General features: G+C 56.6%; 1 protein-coding gene across 6 annotated transcripts in view; it reads right to left on the minus strand.

Moving 5' to 3' along the window:
- Positions 1-4,431: 4,431 nt before the first annotated feature.
- CDK18 (cyclin dependent kinase 18) overlaps positions 4,432-19,736 on the minus strand; it is a 28,197-nt gene continuing 12,892 nt past the window's right edge. For 2 of the 6 annotated variants that reach the window (XM_057301505.2, XM_003822947.5), the window contains exons 2-16: positions 13,910-14,060; positions 13,582-13,724; positions 12,850-12,975; positions 12,012-12,068; positions 11,028-11,142; positions 10,746-10,840; positions 10,370-10,432; positions 9,291-9,414; positions 9,040-9,160; positions 8,127-8,224; positions 7,794-7,899; positions 7,660-7,702; positions 6,874-6,964; positions 6,518-6,595; positions 4,432-5,879 (exon numbers count right to left, since the gene is read on the minus strand). In XM_057301505.2, coding sequence (XP_057157488.2) covers positions 5,845-5,879; positions 6,518-6,595; positions 6,874-6,964; positions 7,660-7,702; positions 7,794-7,899; positions 8,127-8,224; positions 9,040-9,160; positions 9,291-9,414; positions 10,370-10,432; positions 10,746-10,840; positions 11,028-11,142; positions 12,012-12,068; positions 12,850-12,975; positions 13,582-13,724; positions 13,910-14,039 — 1,425 coding nt within the window. In that variant the 5' untranslated portion in view covers positions 14,040-14,060 and the 3' untranslated portion in view covers positions 4,432-5,844. The other 4 variants (XM_055109094.2, XM_055109091.2, XM_057301503.2 and 1 more) reach the window with 3 other exon arrangements.

Consider the following 19,736-nt stretch of genomic DNA (forward strand, 5'->3'; position numbering starts at 1 on the left):
TTTGCGTCACATCACCAGGAAGGGCCCAGGGATGCAGGAGCAAGGGTTGATGCTTGGCATTGAGAACACATCTCAGGGACTGGAGGCTTGGGTTGATTCAAGGGAGAGGCTGCAAAATCTCCTTCCTTAGACAAGAGGCTGGGTCAAATTATTGATCTCTGGGTTTCAGTATTACTCAGGGCCGCCCACTGAGTAATACCTAGTGCCCCCAAGGGGCACTGAGAGAAGTAAAAAGAAGCAGGAAGAAGGAAGAGGAGAAAACAAGGGAGGAAGTGGGAGTGGCCACGTGGCACCTGCAATCTCATCAGAGCTGCCCTTGGCCCCACCCGTCCTGTCTAGGAGAATTGGCACACACTCCCTGGAGTCTGGGCACTGACCATCAGCAATGATGCCAGCCACCGGGCCTCCACAGCTAGGGCGGGAGCAGGGCCCTGGTGCCCAATGATGCTTTTAGTTGGCAGATGGTGGGAGGTTCTGAGGGTCCGGAAGAGGGGCTGAGTCATCACTCAGGGGGCACTTGGTAGGGTGGGGGATAGTGACTTTTGCCCAACCCCCAGGTGTCAACTGGCTGCCTGTCAGACAATGCTTTTAGGTGACCAGAAGGCAAGGATTTCCCAGTCCCTGGAAACCAGATGCCCATCCTCCATGCAAACAAGTGAGGTGGAGTGTCCGTGCCAGTGCCTACACCTGCCCGGAGGCAGCTGCTCAGGTAGGCTGACCTGGGTTGTAATTGACAGTCCACCTTACTCCCTGTGTGGCCATGCAGGTCACCTAACCCTAGAGCCTCTGTGGCCCTCCCTGGGATTAGGATGACAGTCCCTCTCGCAGCAACACAGGAGAGCAGGTGCTTCCCTTCTCCCTTCCCACCACACCTGCTGCTGCTCTACCACCACCTGGGGGATCCTTCCTCTCCCTGCCCCATCACCCTCCTTATAGGGGCTGACATCTCCTATTTGACCCTCTGAGCCTTTAAAAACAGAGGCCAGTGGCTTCCCATCTCAGAATAAAATCCAGAACCCCTACCACAGCCCGCAAGACCTCACACGAGTGAGCGGTTCTCAACCCTGGCTACATGTTAGGGTCATCTGAATCAATCTGAGCTGGGGCCGGATGGCAGTGGATCTTAAGCACTTCCCAGGTGGATCTAATGGGCAGAGCCACTGCCCCACATGATACATCCCTCCTGCCATGCTGCCTGGCTCACTGTGCCCTGGCCTCACTGCCTCTCACTCATTCTCAAGTACGTTCACCTCAGGGCCTTTGTTGGAATACTCTGTCCCTGGCTGTCCACCTGGCCCCCTTACACAACATAGCTCACTTTTTTTTTTTTTTGGTACAGGGTCTCACTCCATTGCCCAGGCTGGATGGTAGTGGCATGATCATTGCTCACTGCGGCTCAACCTGGGTTCAAGTGATCCTCCTACCTCAGCCTCCTGAGTAGCTGAGACTACAAGCATGAGCCGTCACGCCCAGCTAATTTTTTTTTTAAATAGAGACGGGGTCTCGCTATGTTGCCCAGGCTGATCTCAAACCCTTGGGCTCAACCGATCTGCCTGCCTTGGCATCCCAAAGTGCCGGAATTACAGGTGTGAGCCACCACGCCCAGCCCATAGCTCATTTTTGATGGAGAGGTCCCTCCCTGACCAGGCAGTTCCCCTCCCTATGCCATCACATTCTTCTCCCTCAAACCTGCCCCTGCCTTATTTTGTCTCATCACTTATGACCCCTTGATATGCCTGTTGATTTGGATAACGTCTTATACCCCCCACTGGAACATAAGCTCTATGAGAGTAGGGCTTGGCCATCTTGTTCACGGCTGTATCCTCAGTGCCTAGCACAGCACCGGGTGCACAGCGGGTTCTTGAGAAAACCTGTTGTAATCAAGGCCATCTCTGCCGGCAGGTCTGAGCTTCTGGAAGGTGGGGGTGGAATGTCATGCATCTTGGTGTCCTGGCATCTAGCACAGGGCCAGGCATGGAGGAGGCTGTGGCTAATTCATGGTGCTGATGATTTGCTCTGGAGATAGAGGGGCTCACTGGGGTGCTGTAGAGTGTCACGGCCAAAAGCAAGGGTCTGAGCAGTGATAGAGGTGGGGAGATGGCCCAAAGGAGGCTGGGATGCTTCAAGGAGGGAGGAAAGGAGCAGGCCTGCAACAGTGTCTGACACTTGGCTGACCCAGGGGGCCTAGCAGGGTAGAGGAGTGGTGGCCTATTAGACATCAGCCCTGACCACTGGACCCAGAGAGTAGGGGCAGGGTGAATGGGAGCCCACAGGAGGGTGGGGCAGGGGAGAGCGAGCTCCAGGTCCCACCGGGGTGCAAGATGATGTGGGCAGTGCCAAGCACAGGAGCTGATATCACCCCCACCCTGTAGAGTTCAGCAAATAGGACATTTTGTCTGAAGCTGCAGGGCTGCTACATGCCTCAAATGCCCCTGCCAAGTGGCCATGGTGGAGGGGACGGCATCTGCACCCTGGATATTCCTGACCTGTCCCAGAAGCAGGCAGATGACAAGTGAGGCCTGAGGGGGAATGACTTGTAAAAGGCTGCTTTGGGCCGGGGATTTCAGCAGAATGGGGCAGGCTCCTGTTTTTGAGAGTCACTGGCATAAGGAAATGATTGCAGGGGTGCCCAGGAAACCGAGGGCTCCAGGACACTGGGTTGGGTTGTAGCTCAGCCTGGTCCCTGGGAGCCCAGTGGCAGCTCATGGCCAAAATCACTCAGCCCCTCTTCACACCCGAACCCAGCTTCCTTCTCCGGAGCCATCACTTTTTGAGCACCAATCATATCCAAGGCCTGGTGTAGGCCTGTCCAGCTGAGTTCCACACCCCCAGGCTGGCCGGCACTCCCAGCCCTGGCAGCTTTCTAGGGCAGAAGCTCAGCATGCCTGATGTCAGAAGCCCCTAGGTGTGTGCCTCCTCAGCAGGGCCACAGCTGCAGCAGCAAGAACGGCTGCCCCCAGCGACTCTGGGCCACCTCTGCCTGCCACAAGAGTTGCCTTGCAAAGTGCTCCTCAAGGCAGCATCTGCCCATATCCTTCCTTGTGTGCTTTCCTCCCTCCAGGGCCTCTGCACTGTCTCCACCTCACCCTCCCCAGGCCTCCCACTCCTTAAAGACCACAGGGCTGGGGGGCAGACACCTGGGATTCTAATTTGGTATGTGACCCCAGGCTACCCCTGGGAGGCTCCTGTCCTCATCTGCAAAGTGGGGAGAAAGGGGGGTTTCTATGAGGATTCAGTGAGACAATGCCTGGGCACAGGGCTGCCTGGCACCCAGCAGGGAACTTAATAAATGTCTGGTTTCCAATTCCCACCAATGCATTTCCCAGCCGTTCTCCTCCCCTCAAGCACTAATTGTCTGAGTTACGACCCTACTTTGGTGTCTGGCTGCCTACAAGCAAAGTGAGGAGGTCTCCTTCGGTAGAACTGGTGCTGAGCTGAGAATGGAGCCCTGGCCCACCCCTTACTTCCAGAGCCTTGGGAGACATCATCAACCTCAGCATCAGCTTCCTCCTCTGGAAAGCAGCCACCCTCTTAAGTAACTGCAAACCATGCCGGCAAACTGCAAAGTGCTTAAGGCCAGGCATGAGGACAGGTCAGGAGGCAGGGTTTTGGGCCTGGCATTCTCAGAGTGGTCTCGGGAAGAACAAACCTGGACACCGAATTGGACAACAGCAGGACTCTGAGCACTTTGGGAGCTGTGTATGATGGGTTGGGGGGGTGGGTTGTGTCCAGATCAAAGGTGGGGAGGCGGTCTAGGCAGCAGCAGGAGGTGTATTCGAGGTCTGCAGCAATTCTTGCAGAGCCTGAATTACAGTGAGGCCCACACCCTCGTCCTGCTGCCCTGGCCTTGGCCATCTCCCATGTCAACCTCATCTTGATCTTGCCTACCTCCCTCCCCAGAAGCCAGGGGGCCATTTGGCATCAGGAACACAGGGATTAGCTGCACGGCCAGACCCCAGACCCCCGCCCAGGGGTCCCTCTTTGCTCTCCTGGCCAGCCCCACCCCACAGGCACCAACTTGGGCCAATGCCAGGCCACAGGTCAGACTCCCAGGCCTGGGACTCCTCTGCCCACCCACAACAACCACTGATGCTCCTCAGCAAGAGCCAACTTCTGGCTCTGAATGCAGCAGCACCCAGGATACAGCAAGGTGAATGCTAGGCACTCGTCCCACAGCCTGGGGTGTGGGGGAGGTCAGAGATACACACAAATCAAACTCTCTCCTCACTTTATATATATATATATATATACACATATATACACACACATATATATATATATATATACACACATATATACACACACACACACACACACATACACACAAGCACACCCCACCCACACTCATTAGGCCTGGAGGGGGGCCTTCAGTTCTCCATCTTTGGCATCAATCTATCAAAGTCAGCTTTTTTGTACGAGACTGCTCGCTCCTTTCTGTACATGAATTAAATATATTATCTGTCTCTGCACTGAGTCACACAACGTTCACAGTACCGTGGGGAGGAGTGGAGGGTGGGGGCCTGAGGTGGGCAGGGCAGGGGGCCTGGGTAGAAAGGCGAGGCTGGCCTCCCCTTGGCCTGTGCCATTCAGGATCAGCCCAGTGTTGAGGAGACCTGGGGGATACAGAGGGGAGCCTTCTTCAGGGGCCCTGGCCACCCAGGCTTCCAGCCCCCGGAGGCAAGCCTCTCAGCATCAGAGCCTGCTCCTGTTCCACGTTCCTCTCCCTCAGATGGTGGCATCTACACCTCTCCCTGTCGTGGCCGCCCTCTGGGGTGGCAGGGGCTGGGGGAAGCTGGTATTGGGATCAGGTGGACAGAGCCACAAGGGCCGGGAAGGAAGGATGGGGAGGCTGTGCGAGCCTTCGGGAGCTGAGGTCAGCCTGGCACCAGTGTCAGGGTGACTCTGCATATCTGGGTGCCATCCCCAGGACCCTGACCAGGCCTGGCTAATCAGAGCCCCGGGATGATAAGGTAAGCAGGAGCCACCTCGGGAAGGGGTGGACAGGCAGGAGCCGGTCACAGCTCCAAGGGCAGTGAGTACGGTACCACCTGCCAATTTAAGGCAACTCCATTCAGACTGATGAGCTGGGCGGGGGCTGGCTGAGGTGGCAGGCGTGCAACTGGCGGTCCCAGGCCACCTCTGGACACAGCTGGGCATCCAAGCGTGCCGGCGAAGCATATGCCAGCACTGCTCAGCCATGGTTCAAGCCAGAGGGTGTCGGGGAATGAGGGTAAGGTAGGGCTGATGGAAAGAGTGGGGACTACTATTCCTTCTGTTGCTGTGGGACACCTGCCAGGTGGGGTAGGCTTTGGCACACATGTGGGTACCTAGGATTCCAGGGTCCCAGAGAACATGCCATGTCTCTTCTTGCTCTCAGAGGGGAAAAAGATGAAACGTGTGTGGGCTCCAAGGGGCCAGAAAGGGGGACTACCAAACTGGCACTAGGCAGGCCCTGGGGGAGGAGGGTAGAGCCTGTATCCAGGGCAGAGTGCCCATCCTGGCACCTTGATTCTGTCATCCATGTGCATCCCACGCAGGTGCCCAAACACCAGGGTGGGAGAGGGTACGAGGACCGCCCCCCCTCTCATGTCCTCTCAGGGAAGCAGCTCATGCCAGCCCCAACGTGGGTAATGGAGGGGTTGGTATGCAGGTGAGGGCTACTGGGGAGGCACACGGGAAGCACAAAGAAGAAACAGCCGTGGCCAGAAGGGCTGCCAAGCGGTCTTCCAGGCTGGCTGTCAGCCCTCGTTCTTCAGTCCTCCGAGGGCCACACAGGCTCCATCCTACCCGAATTTGTGCTCCATGTGATCTCTTGTCCCTTGGCCACAGCAAGGTGGGCGTGGCTCAGAAGATGCTCTGCCGCCTGTTATTCCCTCGTCCTGGAGAATGGAGAAGAGGTGGGGCTGCAGGGAGGAGGCTGGGCTGACGGGTACCCCAGGTCAGCAGGGACAGTCGCTGTCCCCCAGAGCTGCTCTGACAGAGCAAGCAAGGGCATGCAAACAGGAGCCGGTCTGACCTGGTGTCAAATCCCATCTCTGCTACTTACTAGCTGCATGAACTTGTGACTTAACCTCCCAGAGCCTCAGTTTCATTGACTATGAAATGGGGAATATTAATAGTACTAACTTCAAGGGGTATTTTAAGGATTAAAGAAGACGATGCATGGAAAGCATTTGTCAATGTCCAAGGCCATTGACTGTACTAGGAACAAAGTACCGTTCTCCCAGGATGGAATCTGATTAGAGAGCTCAGGGTTTGCAGAGAGAATGCACCAGAGACAGCATGCCTCTTTGCCAGGGCTACTGTCAAATGCAATGTCCTGTCTGGGGTGGAGGGTTGAGGAGGGAAGAGCTGGACGAGGAAGTCTAGGCAGGAGAAACCAACCCCTTCTCTGCTCCCCAAAGAGTCCAAAGGGAAGCCAGTGGTGGGGGGACCATGGGAGTCCCCACTGGGGAGGGGTCGCCTGCTCTGGCTTCCACTAACAAGGGGAGGGGTCCAGGAGAGCACAAGCCCCTACCTGGCTGCTGGAAGGCCAAGCCTCGGTAGCCTGGGTCCTTCTGGAGCTGGATCTCCTTCAGGGAGAAGATGGAGGCAGCTGGGGGAGAGAAGTGCATAGTCTGGAGAGGGCTGCGTGGAGCTGGCCTCCAGTGAGGACTGGCCCAGAAGGACCAACTGAGCCCTCGAGGCAGCACCTCATTTCCACTGTTTGCCCCCTCAATTTGGAATGAGAACCCCAGCAGGGGAGGCAAGGTGCCCGGGGCTGCTCTGCTGGGCCTGGGGCCTCTGGCCTCTTTGTTCTGGTTCTTCTGCCCACACTCACCAACCCCTTTCCTTGGTTCTGGGTGGCCCTGCTCCCGGACCCCCAGTACTCACTGTCTTCAAGCTGGTGCACACGCTCTCCCAGAGACCGGAAGTAGGAGTGACTCAGGGCAGCCTCTGCTGACATGCGACTCTTGGATTCATACTGAAAGGCACAGGGTGGGGCTATTGGGCCCGGCTGGGGGGCTGCAAACCCTCTGGGCAGCAGGACTCCAGTGCTGGTTAGAGCACCAAGGTGGGTGGGGCTTGAGGCTAACAGGAGAAGCCCCAGGTCAGCCTCCAGCCCCTACCACAAACCCAACCTCAGGCCATCTCAAGACTCAGGGGAAGGCTCCTCGGTCTCCAGCCACCAGGAAAAACCAGAAATGAAACTTCAGGAGAGTGACCTTCTCTTGGGATAGAAATACAGATGCAAACCAACCATGATCAGATGGAGAACATCCGTAACAGGAAGCGTAGTGCCGATAACAACCCTTCATCGTGTGCCTTACAAGACAGGCACCACACTAAGTGTGTCCCGTCATCTCAATGTATCCTCACGGCCATCTTATAAAATAGGTATTAATCCCACTTTGCAGCTGAGGAAACTGAGGCATGGAGGAGCTCTGTAACTTGCCCAGAGCTACACAGCTAAGTAACGGGTTTGGGCTCGCAGTGCACAGACTCCAGAGGATGCGTATGGAGGCCACCCCTTGGCCTTGGGGGTGGAGAGTACAGGGGAGATGTTTCAAAGACGTGTAAGCACACGAGCCACAGAAGTTGGGGCGTAGGCCCGGCATGGGGCACAGGGACTTGGCTCTTTGGCTGCCTCTCCCTGGGCCCCGCCGGGAGGACACTCACCAGGAGCAGGCTGCTCAGGAGGTGGATGCCATCCGTATCCAACCTGCAAGGAGAAGGCGCGGACACAGGCTGTGCCTGATTGGGGATGGGAGAGCCAGGGCCGCAGCAGGAGGGGCGGCGGGCGCAGGGGCTACCTGGGCGCGTGGTTGATGAGCGGCTGCGGGAGGTAGCAGGGGAAGCTGTAGGTGCGGAACTCAGAGAAGGCGGTCACGCCGGGCCACGTCTCTTCTGTGGGGGTCCCTGGGGAGACGAGAGAGGGTGGGGAGGGCCTGCGTGAGGCCCAGGGCCAAGGCCGACTTGAAAGGGATGCAATGTATGAGGTGGGAGCAAAGATGGCCGAGGCCACAGGGGGTCCCCGCCCGGGAGAGAAGCGGCCGAGCCGCTCCTCCCCGTCCCGCTCCGCGCCTGGGCTGGAGGAGTTCCGGCGCCCCCTGGTGGTGAGAGGGACGGAGCAGCGGGAGACTGACCGAGGAGGCGAAAGATGAGGTGCAGCTCCTCCTTGACTGTGGAGCCCGGGAAGAGGGGCCTCCCTGTGGCCATCTCGTAGTGGATGCAGCCCACGCCCCTGCGGGGAGCAAGGGGTAGGGTCGGCATCAGGCAGGGGCGGCCGCCCTTCCTAGGGCTGCTCCACCAGGGCACCAATGACGACCTGCCACAGGCGGCTGCAGGGGTCGTGGCTCTGGCGGCGGAGCGGTGGCCCAGGGCAGTGGAGGCTCCTAGAACTGCCCAGCCCCCACTACAGCCCCTCTCTGGGGGGCTTCCCTGGGCTCGGGAAAGCTGCGACCTCTCCCCTTTCACTCTGTGAGGTTTGGGTCTGTGCAGCCAGCGCCCATGTGGCAATTCTCTCAGCAGTGTTGTCTCAAACTCTCTCCACTGTGTGCCCCACTGGAAGAGAAGTACATAAATCCATTCTCCTGGGGAACCTTGGGGCGGAGTCACAGCAGCCATTCATAACCACCGGCGGCTTGGCTTGCAATTTGGGCTGATTTTTCATTTTACACCAAATCATACACTTGTTCATTTTAACATAAAAATAGTACTTCTCTTTCAAAATTTTCACTGGGACTGATGCTTGGAGAAGATTCATCGTATTTACTATAGGGGCCCTCCTGGACCCTCTGGGTCTCTGGTAACCCCTCACAGGCCTCTGGGGGAGGATTTCAAATGCACAGGCTTGGGGGTCTATTTAAGCCAGGGAAACCCTAACCTATTATATTTCAGACTTAATTTTTTTAACAACCATTTCAGCAGGATGTCACAAGGCTTTTAGGCAAAGGAAGTTAGGCAGTTCTTCCCGGAGGCCCTTGGGGCAGCAAAGGAGAGTCTGGAGGTGTGGCCAGGCCTGTCCTCCCCTCCTCGGTCCCCACAGTGCTCACTCACCACATATCAATGGGGGTGGAGTACTCTGTGGATCCCAGCAGCACATCGGGGGGCCTGTACCACAGGGTCACCACCTCATTGGAGTAAGTCTTTGTGGGCACTGACTTGGCCCTGGCCAGTCCTGGGGGCAGACATGTCACTGGACCTCTGTCCACAGGTGCTGTGGGGTTGACTGCTATGCCCTCCCCCACTGCACCCACACCCTGAGGCACCCCAGTAGCGTCAGACCCCCACCCTAGCCCCAGCCTCACCAAAATCGGCCAGCTTCAGCTCCCCCCTCTCGTTGATGAGCAGGTTCTGGGGCTTCAGGTCCCGGTGCAGGATCTTGCGGTGGTGACAGTAGGCGAGGCCCCGGAGCAGCTGGAACATGAAAATCTGGGGGAGGGGGAAGAGAAATGTGGGGTGGAAGGTGGCCCTGAGCCTCTGCTCCAAGGCTGGGACCAGGATGGGGGCAGGGGCTTGGCAGTGAGGTCAGCACAAGCCCCTCATTCTCCTGCACACCCTGCAGCCCCCATCCTGGACCCCACCCACACCAGGGAATCCCATCCAGAGGGGAGGACACCAGGGGTGCAGAGGATGCAGTGAGTGTGGGGGAGGCCAGAGAAGTCTCAGTCAGGAGCACGGGGGTCAGGATGCCCGCCTATGTGGAGACATATGTGCTTGATCCCTTTTTTTTTTTTTTTCTTTTAGAGACAGGGTTTTACTCTGTCACCCAGGCTGGAGTGCAGTGGTGTGATCATGGCTCACTGCAGCCTCAACCTCCGGGGCTCAAGTGGCCCTCCTGCCTCAGCCTCTCAAGCAGCTGGGACTATGGGTGCACGCTACTGTGCCCGGCTAATTTTTCAATTTTTAGTAGAGATGAGGTCTTGCCATGTTGCCCAGGCTGGTCTCAAACTCCTGGGCTCAAGCCATCTTCCTGCCTTGGCCTCCCAGTGCTGGGATTACAGGCGTGGGCCACCATGCCCAGCCTTGATTCTTTAACAAACACCAGGAGAGGTCATTCATAACCCCGAGCTTACCCAGAAGCCTCCCTGCATTTTGGCAGGTAGTTCACACTCCCATTTGACAGACTGGGAAACTGATGTTCAGAGTTGAGAGTGGGTTTTATACCAACAGCTAGACAGTGGCAGACAGTGTGTGTCTGTTCTTGGGGTAAAGCGCTCAACCCAGTTCCTGGACTCGTTGATGGCATTGCCCTCTCCCTCTTTCCTACGTGGGAAGGTCTGAGCCACCTCAGCAGCCGGATCCCTGGTGGTGAGAGTGGGTCCCCACACTGGGCTTCTGGACAGGTGGCTGCCAAGATGGGGGGACCCTGCCCCCGAGGCCTCACCTTGACGTTGTGCATGCTCATGAGGTTCCCACAGTGGTCCAGATACTGCTTCAGGTCACTGTCCTGGAACACAGAGCGTGGCTCAGTCCTGCCCCACGCTGACCCCTGGCCAGAAGCCTAGACACAGGCTGAGGAGAGGAAGCCCCTCCCTGGGAAGGGCCCATGCCCACTAGTGGGACAGGTCCCTGGCTCGAGCCACCCGTAAGCCTGAGCTCTTGGCCCACTCCTGCACGGGAGCATCTGAAAATCTGATTCCAGAACAAGGCCTGGGTCGCCCTCATCCCACTACTCCCACTCCCTCAGCTTCCCACTCCTCTACCCACACCCCGTTTCCACCACAAGAGGGAGAGGCGGCCAGCCCCAGCCAGACTCTCACCAGGTACTCAAACACCAGGGTGAGGGACCGATCTGTGTGGATGAGGTCATGCAGGGTCACAATATTGGCGTGCTTCAGGTTCTTCAGCAGAGACACTGTGAGGAGACAGGTCCACCTGAGTCCCTAGGACCCCATGTATCCCCATACCCTCTTTTCTTGGGGTCAGCGCCAGGAGTCCCATTCCAGCAATGATCCTCCACCCCCAGCTCCCACAAGGGTGCAGGCTGGTGAACCCCTCCTCCTGAAGCCCCCAGGGGAGCGTGGGAGCCTAGGATGCTGTACCCTCTCGGATGGCAGTGCAGGGCGCTCCCTCCTCGTGCTCCAGCCGGATCTCTTTCAGGGCCACAAGGTTCTCCGTCAGTTTGCTGCGCCCTTTGAAGACTGTGGCATAGGTGCCCTGGGATGGAGGGCCGCAGCGGCCCCAGGCACATTCAGGTGCTGCTGGCCTCTGTCCAGTGCCTCCCCATTTGTGCCTCTGCCTGGGCTACGACTGGGGCCTGAGTGCTCTTCCTCCCTTTACTGACATGCTGTTTCCTCCAAAGCCTATTTCCTCCAGGAAGCGTCCCTAATGACTCCCCAGTCAGAGTGAATCCGTCCTTCCTCTAAGCCCCAGCACGCCGCGTGCCCCTCTATGATAACACCAGGTTTTTTCTTCCTTATACGATGCTGATGTTTACACAGAGGTCACCTCTTTGGGCTCCTGGAGGGAAAGGGCTGTGTGTTCCCTCTCTCTATAAACCTTCACCCACCCCAGGCCTCTGCACAGTGACAACAGAAATAGCTAAGTGACACAGCACTTCCTATGTGCCAGGCATTGTCTGTGTGCCGTACATAAGCTGATTACAGTAACCTGCCCAATCCTCACAATAACCCTATGTGATAGGACAATTACTGTCTCATTGGACAGAGGAAGAAATTGAGGCACACAGAGAGGTCATGTAACTCACCAAAGGTCACAGAGCTAGTAAATGGTGGAGCTAGGTTTTGAACCCAGGCAAGAAGGACTTGCAGAAAAAAAAAAGACTGGATTCTGCCCAGGGCCATGGCTACTCTATCCTCACGCCCTCCTTCAGGATCTGAGCTCACTTCAATCCCTGCCAAAGGCTGGGCCAGAGCGCACGGCCGAGACTGTGCACCTCTATGGGGCAGGGGCCAGGAGAGGGCCAACCAGAGAGGGCCGACCAGAGAGGGCCGACTAGGGAGGTCTGCCCCTCCTCCAAGCCATCCTGCCTGGCTATTCGGAGAAGACCAAACCCAGCGTCTTACCTCTCCCAGTTTGTCCAGTTTCACGTATGTTTCCAGTTTCCCAAAGCCAATGTCTGACTGAGAGGGAGAGACATAGAATGCCGTGAGCTTGAAGCCCTTAGCAGCTCCACAGACATGACGCCTCCCCCAACTCCAGCCTCTGGGAGGGAAGGGATGAGACTCCATGGTGGAAGGGGCTCCTTTTCCCTTTATCCCTGTGATAAAGGACAGAGCTCGTGAAAGTGTGAGTTTCTTCCTCCCAGGACAGCCAAGAGTGTAGAGCCCAGAGCTGTGGCACCTGGGATTGTTGCACATCTTGACTACCTGTGTCTCCGACTGAGACCACGAGCTCCTCCAGAGTGAGTGCTGCCTTTTTTCCCATTGTACCTTGAGTGTCCAGTTCAGAATCCACCTCTCTGACTGTGTCTCTCATCAGCGCACTTCTAGCTCAGGTGTATCCAACCCTTAACAAGACGGATTCCTGGACCCCCTAGCCGGAGAGGCTGATTCTATAGGTGTCTGGAGGTAGAGTCTGTGTTTGGTAAGATGTCCCAAACAGCTCTGATAGGCAGTTAGGACTGGAAGGCACATGCCAGCTGGCCTATTGATCTTAACCATGTGGAGACCGTGGGACCCACTGTGGGCTTAGAGTCCCATTCCAGCCCAAGTGAGACCCATCTAGGAAATGGATGTTGATGTAGGAGGACGAGCTAGTTGAATGCACCCAAGCCAGCAGGTGGCACCAGAGGCCCAGGAATCTTCCTCGAAATCCCATCTAGGCCTCAGCTGGGACTGATATGCCCATGCTGGGGAGGGCATATCACCCCACCTTGTGTCCTCTGACCCTCTTGGGACTCACCAGGGAGGCCCGGCGGGACATGCGGCTGAGCGGCTTGGGCAGATCTGGGCTCTCCATCTGTAGCTTCTGTAGGAATTCCTGGGGCAGGCGGATATCCATGGGCAGAGAGAGCCTCTTGCTGACGTCCTGTGGTGACAGGGATGAGATGGGGACACCACTGTTGGCTTCAGGGTAGCTAGGGCTGTGGGGCTCCAGACTTTCACTCTGGACCTAGCGTTCCCTGCAGAACAACCATTCAGAGCCCAATCACAGGCTGTGACCCCAGGCTCACAGCTGCTCCCAGTGTGTGCTCAAGACATACACGTGAACACCCGGGGCTGCTGTGTGACCTTAGCACAGCCAGGTCACTCTCTGCCTCTCTGGGCCACAGTATCACCATCTGTGCAACATCAGTCTCATGCCCTTACAGGCACCGATTCTGTAAGTATATTTTTTCATATACTTAGGCATATGTGTGTGGATCAAATAGTCAAATTGTCTAGCCCTTGCTAAATTCAGGAATGTTCTAAGCACTTGGCATAGATAAACCCATTTAATCCATGATGACCATTTTAAAGACAAGGACACCATGGTGCACAGAGGTTGAGTAACTTGCTCAAAGTCACAGAGCTAATGAATGGCAGAGGTGGAATTTGAACTCACAAAGTCTGGCTCTAAGGCAGCTGCCCTCCTGTGCACACCCTTGTGCGTGCATCCTGCCACCTGCCGGGGCAGAGCTCCAGAGGCCCTCACCTCCATGGAGAAGCGGCGCTGGTTCTGCCGCCGCTGGAACTGCACGCCAGGGGACAGCTGCCCCGGCTCCTCCCCGCTGTCTGTTGGGGAGAAGGTGCTGCACTCCTGCGGGGGGTCTCTGCCAAGAGGACCGAGCTGCAAGTCTAAGAGGGACAGGCGTCAGCTCCCCTCCCTGCCTCTCTGCCCTGAGGGAGAGAAGGGTAGCCCCCCTCCCCCAGCGCTGTGCTCCTCCCCTAAGGCCAGTGGGGAAGGGGTGGGCGGGGAGGGGAAGGTGACTGGGGAGTGTCTGGTAGGTGGGAGAGGTGCTGGGTGGGCCCAGACCCCTCACCCTCATTCCGCCGGTTGTGGAGCTGGTTGAATTGCTCCGTGAATTCAGCCAAGGATTCTTCAATGGTCTCAGTGCGGGGCACTGACAGGGAGAAACGGCGCTTAAAGTTCTTCATCTTGTTCATGATCATGAGGGACTGGGCAGCCGGGTCCTGAGATGGGAAGTGTGAGAAGAGCAGTTGAAAAGAACAAGGCAACCAGTCCAGGTCTCCACCCACTGGGAATTCAGCTCTCTCATCAAGCTCTGTCGCCCTGTATGCCACCATCACTGGGAGCCGGGGTTGTGTCTTCTGCAAAGTTTGACCCCTCTGAGGGTGGGTGTTCACCCTCTTCTTCCCAGTCACCTTCCTCCCCCCAGTGACTCTCAGCACTGCCTCCACTGCCCACCGCCCGCCCCGCCACACCCTGTGCAGTTCTCTATGGATCACCTAGTCCAGCAAAGTATTGGTCATAATAGCAGGCATGATGTGCAAAGAGGATCCTGAAGGCCCCCCAGACCTAAGCCCTTTAGCTGCTGGAGGTCTAGAGAGTTCTGGGGGAAGGGCTGGGGTGGCAGGGAGGGTGCCAGAACCAGGCAGTCCTTGGACCAGCAGAAATTTACCAACTTGTGTCCAAGGGCTTGAATGTGTCAACAGCCAATAAATCTTACTGACCAAGGCCCGTAAACTGAATGTCAGCTTGGCCAACACCCTTGGGACATGATTGGGTCCAAACCTCATTTCACCTCTGATACTGACACCTGAAGGTCTCTGCTCTGGCATGCCCCAGGAGGCAAGAGGGGAAAAGGAGGAGGAAGGGAAGAGTGCATCAGAGCTGGCCAGCTGCACCTCCTCTCCAGCTGAAATACAGGAGGTCAGGAGCAGTGGAAGGTCTCAGGGGAAACACGGAAGCTTGCCATTAATAGAGTCGAGCCCTAGGGAAGATGAGGCTTGATCCCTGCTGGCCTTTTCCCATGCCAGAGCCCTCCAAGCAGGCAGGTATCCCCTACCGAGAACACCATGGAGGAGCGGGGTAAGCTGCTCTGCCCACCCCCACGGTCCTGTCCCCAACCATGAAAGCTTTCTTCTTCAGGCTACCCAGCTCCTCGTGCCCTCTGAATTAGAGGATGCCCTGCTGGCCACCCAATGAGACCCATGCAACTGCTTCTTCCTGCAGACCCTCCCTTCTCCCTCCTGCCCTGAAAACCCAGAGCAGCGCTGTCTCACCTCCCCTCCACTTCCCTTCATGGTTTCTTACATGCTCAGAGCAGCCCCCCTCTCGTCCTGCTCTGCACACACTGCCCTTGAGGCCTCACAAGGGCTTCCACCCATGCTGGCAAGAAGGCACCAGGGGGTGAGCCCTATGATGGGCCGCCCTGCACCCGCTCCCAGCTGTTACCCATGCACCAGCACCAGGCACAGCCCACTCCTGGAGGATGCTCTCAGCCTTGCGACTGGCCAGCACCTAGTTGCCAAGGCGACCAGGCCCTTCCCGAATCCTCCTGGTTTAAGGGATTATGGGTCAGTAACATGTTGGCTTTGCTTAATGATCACATCCTTCTGTCCTCAGCCAGCCTGGAAAGGGTCCTCTGTCTGGCAGCGCATGCTCCTGGCTGCCCCCAAACACAGCTCAGTGGTGGCCCTCCAGCTGCCCTGATCCTCATGGCTGGGTATGAACAGGCTCTCCTTCATTCCTTTAGCGGGCTGGCACCTTTCAGAGTGGAGGCCTCGGGTCTGCAGTGCTAGGCAGGCCCATCTCTGTCAGTGGGCCCTGAAGTCTCACTCAGTTCCACTCAACAAATGAACTGGCTGGGCATGGTGGCTCATGCCTGTAATCCCAGCACTTTGGGAGGCTGAGGCAGGTGCATTACTTGAGGTCAGGAGTTTGAGACCAGCCTGGCCAACATGGCGAAACCCTGTCTCTACTAAAAATACAAAAAAATTAGCTGGGCATGGTGGTGTGCGCCTGTGATCCCAGTTACTTGGGAGGCTGAAGCAGGAGGATTGCTTGAACCCTGGAGGTGGAGGTTGCAGTGAGTGGAGATTGCACCATTGCACTCCAGTCTGGGCGACAGAGCAAGACTCTGTCTTAAAAAACAAACAAACCAAAAAACTGAGCACCTACTATGCGCCAGCATTGTGCCAGGCATGAGGGTTTCAGAGGCAAGTAAAGGGTGGTCCCCATTCTCAAGAAACTCAGGGGCTGGTGATGCCTCCTTTGATGAGAAGGTAGCTGAAAGCGCTTCCTCTGGCTTCCTTGGCAGAGCCCACCAGCCTTGGACTTTCCTGATTCCCCATCCCTAAACTCCTTCCTGTCAGTCATCTTCAGCCGCTCCTCCGTGGCTCTGTGCAATGTCTCAGGCCTGCTGTCTGCAGGACTCTTGCAGACAGGAAGCTTCCAGAGGGCAGCCACCATGCCTCACACTTGTGTATAGCATTCAGGCCACAGAGATCTAATCTGGAGGCTTCATGATGGTGGCAGGGGGTATGGGTCCCAGTGACAAGAGGACCCAGACACACCTACCTGGTGACTCCCATTTCCGAGCAAGATAGGAGAGTGGAGATGGCTCCTTGTAAAGATCAATTATTTTCTTTTTTCCTTTTTTCTTTTTTTTTTTTGAGATAGAGTCGTGCTCTATCACCCAAGCTGGAGTGCAGTGGTGTGATCTTGGCTCACTGCAACCTCCACCTTCCGAGCTCAAGCGATTCTCATGCCTCAGCCTCCTGAGTAGCTGGGATTACAGGCCCGCGCCACCACACCGGGCTAATTTTTGTGTTTTCAGTAGAGACAGGATTTCGCCATGTTGGCCAGGCTGGTCTCGAACTCCTGACCTCAAGTGATCTGCCCCTCCTCGGCCTCCCAAAGTGCTGGGATTACAGGCATGAGCCACAGCACTCAGCCAATTATTTTCAAAGATAGCTGAACATCAGAATCACCAGGGAGCATTGTAAAAAAATTCAGATTCCTAGGTCTTACCCTGAGATTCTGGAACTGAGGTTCTGAGAATGGTGCCTGGGAAAATGCATTTGAAAAAACATCTCCAATGATGTACACCTGGAGTGGTGACCAGGAAAACATCTAAGGTCCAGGTCAGGGACAATTATCTGCCCAGGCTTCCAGGCCACCCTCCTGTGCTGAGACGGGGGATCCTCAGAGCAGGGGAGGGAAGCAGGAGGCCCCCCACAGGAGAGGAAGTCTCTCTGTCCTGGAAGCCAGTGCATCTGCACCACACCAACTGATGTCCCCAGTGTCCCCGTGCTTTGTCATGGTTGTTCTCTGGGGGTGGGGAGAGGCAGGCACTTGGCTCCCTGAGGTCTGAGCTCTGCCAGGAGGCAGACCAGCCACACCCCTTTCTAAAAACAGGGCTTCCCCATAAAACCGTCCTGCAGTCTGGGATTTATGGGATGGCATGTTGGATTTGCGGCTCAGGAATCTACAAGTAGCAACCATAAATCTCACACCCTTGCTCTTGCTTGTAGGGTGAGGGGAGGGGAGCTCATTAAAAGCCTCCGGGAAGGAGGCCCCCCATTTCTGCAAGACAAAAGAGATTCAGCCCTGAGTCACACCTGCTCTCCCTAAGGTTCAGTGAGGAGCAAGGAGCCACCAGCCTGTGCCTGGGGTGGGGAGGACAGTGGGGCTGGGAGCTGGAGGAAGGGTGAGGCCAGAGGCAGCTGACTGGAGCAGGAATGTGAGGCCAAGCAGTGCAGGCGATGGGGACCAGCTGTTCTCCACCCGCAGGACAGGAGCCTGAGAGGAAGTGGCTGTCACAGCAGCAGAAGGGATGGGGGTCAGATGTAGGATGGATTTCCTGATGGAAGGATGGAGGTCAGATGTAGGATGGACTTCCTGATGGAAGGATGGAGGTCAGATGTAGGATGGACTTCCTGATGGTGACAGGGGAGCAGGCGGTGGGGGTGGTGACCACAGCAGAGTGGATGTCTCTCTCTGCTGGGGACAATCAGGGCATTGAACCCAGCAGGGTCTTGGGTGTGACAGGGCAGACTGGGCAGTGAATAGTCTGTTGTTCCCTAGGTCAAGACACAAGATGCCTCTGTCATTTTTCCCTTGGGAGAGTCAGCTCCTCAGATTTGGGGGTCGAGGGGGAAGGGAGACAGGAAAAAGGCCTGTCACCTTAGTGCTATCTACCCCTCACCCCCAAGTGGGGACAGAAGGGCTCAGTATGACCAGCCTGAGGCCAGCCCAGGGCCAGGCACAGCACAGCCTTTGTCCCCAGACCAAGGAGCCATCTGGGGCTGTCCCCGTGCAATTGGTGCCAGGGGAAGAGGGCGATGAGTGTCCAGGGATACTGGCCTGGCAGTGGGGGGTGGAGGAAGTTGAAGGAGCAGAGTCCCACTGAGGAGCTGCAGGGTGGGCAGGCAGACCCCAGCCAGCCTCCCCTCCCACCTCCCTGCCCAGGTAAGTCATAAAGCTCAGCCAGCTCCAGTTGCTTCTTCCCAGGGACACAGCAGCTGGCCCAGAACCTCCTGCTGGTGCCAGAGCCATGGGGGGCACAGAAGGAGGAAGGAGGAGCCAGGCTGGGAAGAAAGCCAGCACTTGCCAGAGGCCACTGTGCCCCCAGTGAGCAGGGCTGGCCTCCCAGAATGTTAGCAGGGGAAGACGCTCACACAGCCTCCATCCCCATCCCTTGCCCAGTGAAGATGCTGAACATCCAAGAGGGGAAATGGCTTGCTCAGAATCACGCAGCAGTTTCCTGGTTGTTGCCAAGTGCACAAACGTGACCATATTGCTCCTTTCTTCTCCTACCTGGAGCCCTCCCCGCCCTTGCCCCTTCCCTGTGGCCTAGGCTTGACTGTTTTCTCCTACTCTGAACTGCATGCCAAACAAACTCAGTTTCAAACTTTGGTGCTACCACTAGCAGGCTATGGAATCGCAATGACGTGATAAAACCCCTCTCACCCCTGGCTCCATTCATTCATTCAACAATTATTGAACACCTGCTGCATGCCAGGCACTGTTGTAGACCCTGAGAATCCACAGATGAATGAAATAGACATTAATTCCTTTCCTAATACCTTCTAACAGGGGTAGGGGGGTGCGGACAATAAACAGAATGAATACACAGTATGATGGATGGTGACAAGTGCAATGATGGGAATTCATGCAGGAAAGAGGGAAGGTGTGGGAAGTGCAGTTGCAAGTTTAAGTAGGGTGGTCAAGAAGGCCTCCCCAAGAAGCAGGTGACATCTCAGGAGAAATCCAGAGTAGGTGTAAGGTGAGGGGGTCAGTCATGCAGGGTCTGGGAGAAGCAGGTCAACAAGGGAACAGCAGGGGCAAAGGTCCTGAGGCAGAAGTGAGTCTGATTCACTGCAGGACGATGATGTGGCTGGGGAAGATGCTGGATGGGAGTGCGGAGCAGCTGTGTTGGGCCTCGAGGGGTAAGGAGGGTTTGAACGGATGAGTGACATGATCAAACTGAGGCTTTAACACGCTGCTGTGTTGAGAACAGACAAGGGGAGCAAGGGGAGAGCAGGGAGCCTGGGCAGGAGGCTGCTGCTGAGGCCCAGGGGAGAGAGCTTGATGGTGGCTGGGACCAGCGGGGGACAGTGGAGGTGGTGAGAAGTGGCTGGATTTGGGCTATATTTTGAAGGTGGAGGCAAAGAGCTCTGCAGATGGATTGTATGTTGTGGGTGAGAAAAGAGTCAAGCATGACTCTGCAGCAGGGTTTTGGCCAAGCAGCCGGAGTGGAGAGATAGAATAGTCACTGGAGGAGACAAGGCATTCTGGGAGTAGTGGTTTCAGTGGGAAGACCAGGAGTTGGATGTTGGGCAGGTGACATTTTCAATGTACAGTGGTATCTGAGCGAACATGCTGGGTGAGCCAACACAACA

This window comes from Pan paniscus, chromosome 1 (genome assembly GCF_029289425.2).
Source record: "Pan paniscus chromosome 1, NHGRI_mPanPan1-v2.0_pri, whole genome shotgun sequence".
In the NCBI taxonomy this organism is placed as follows: Eukaryota; Metazoa; Chordata; class Mammalia; order Primates; family Hominidae; genus Pan; species Pan paniscus.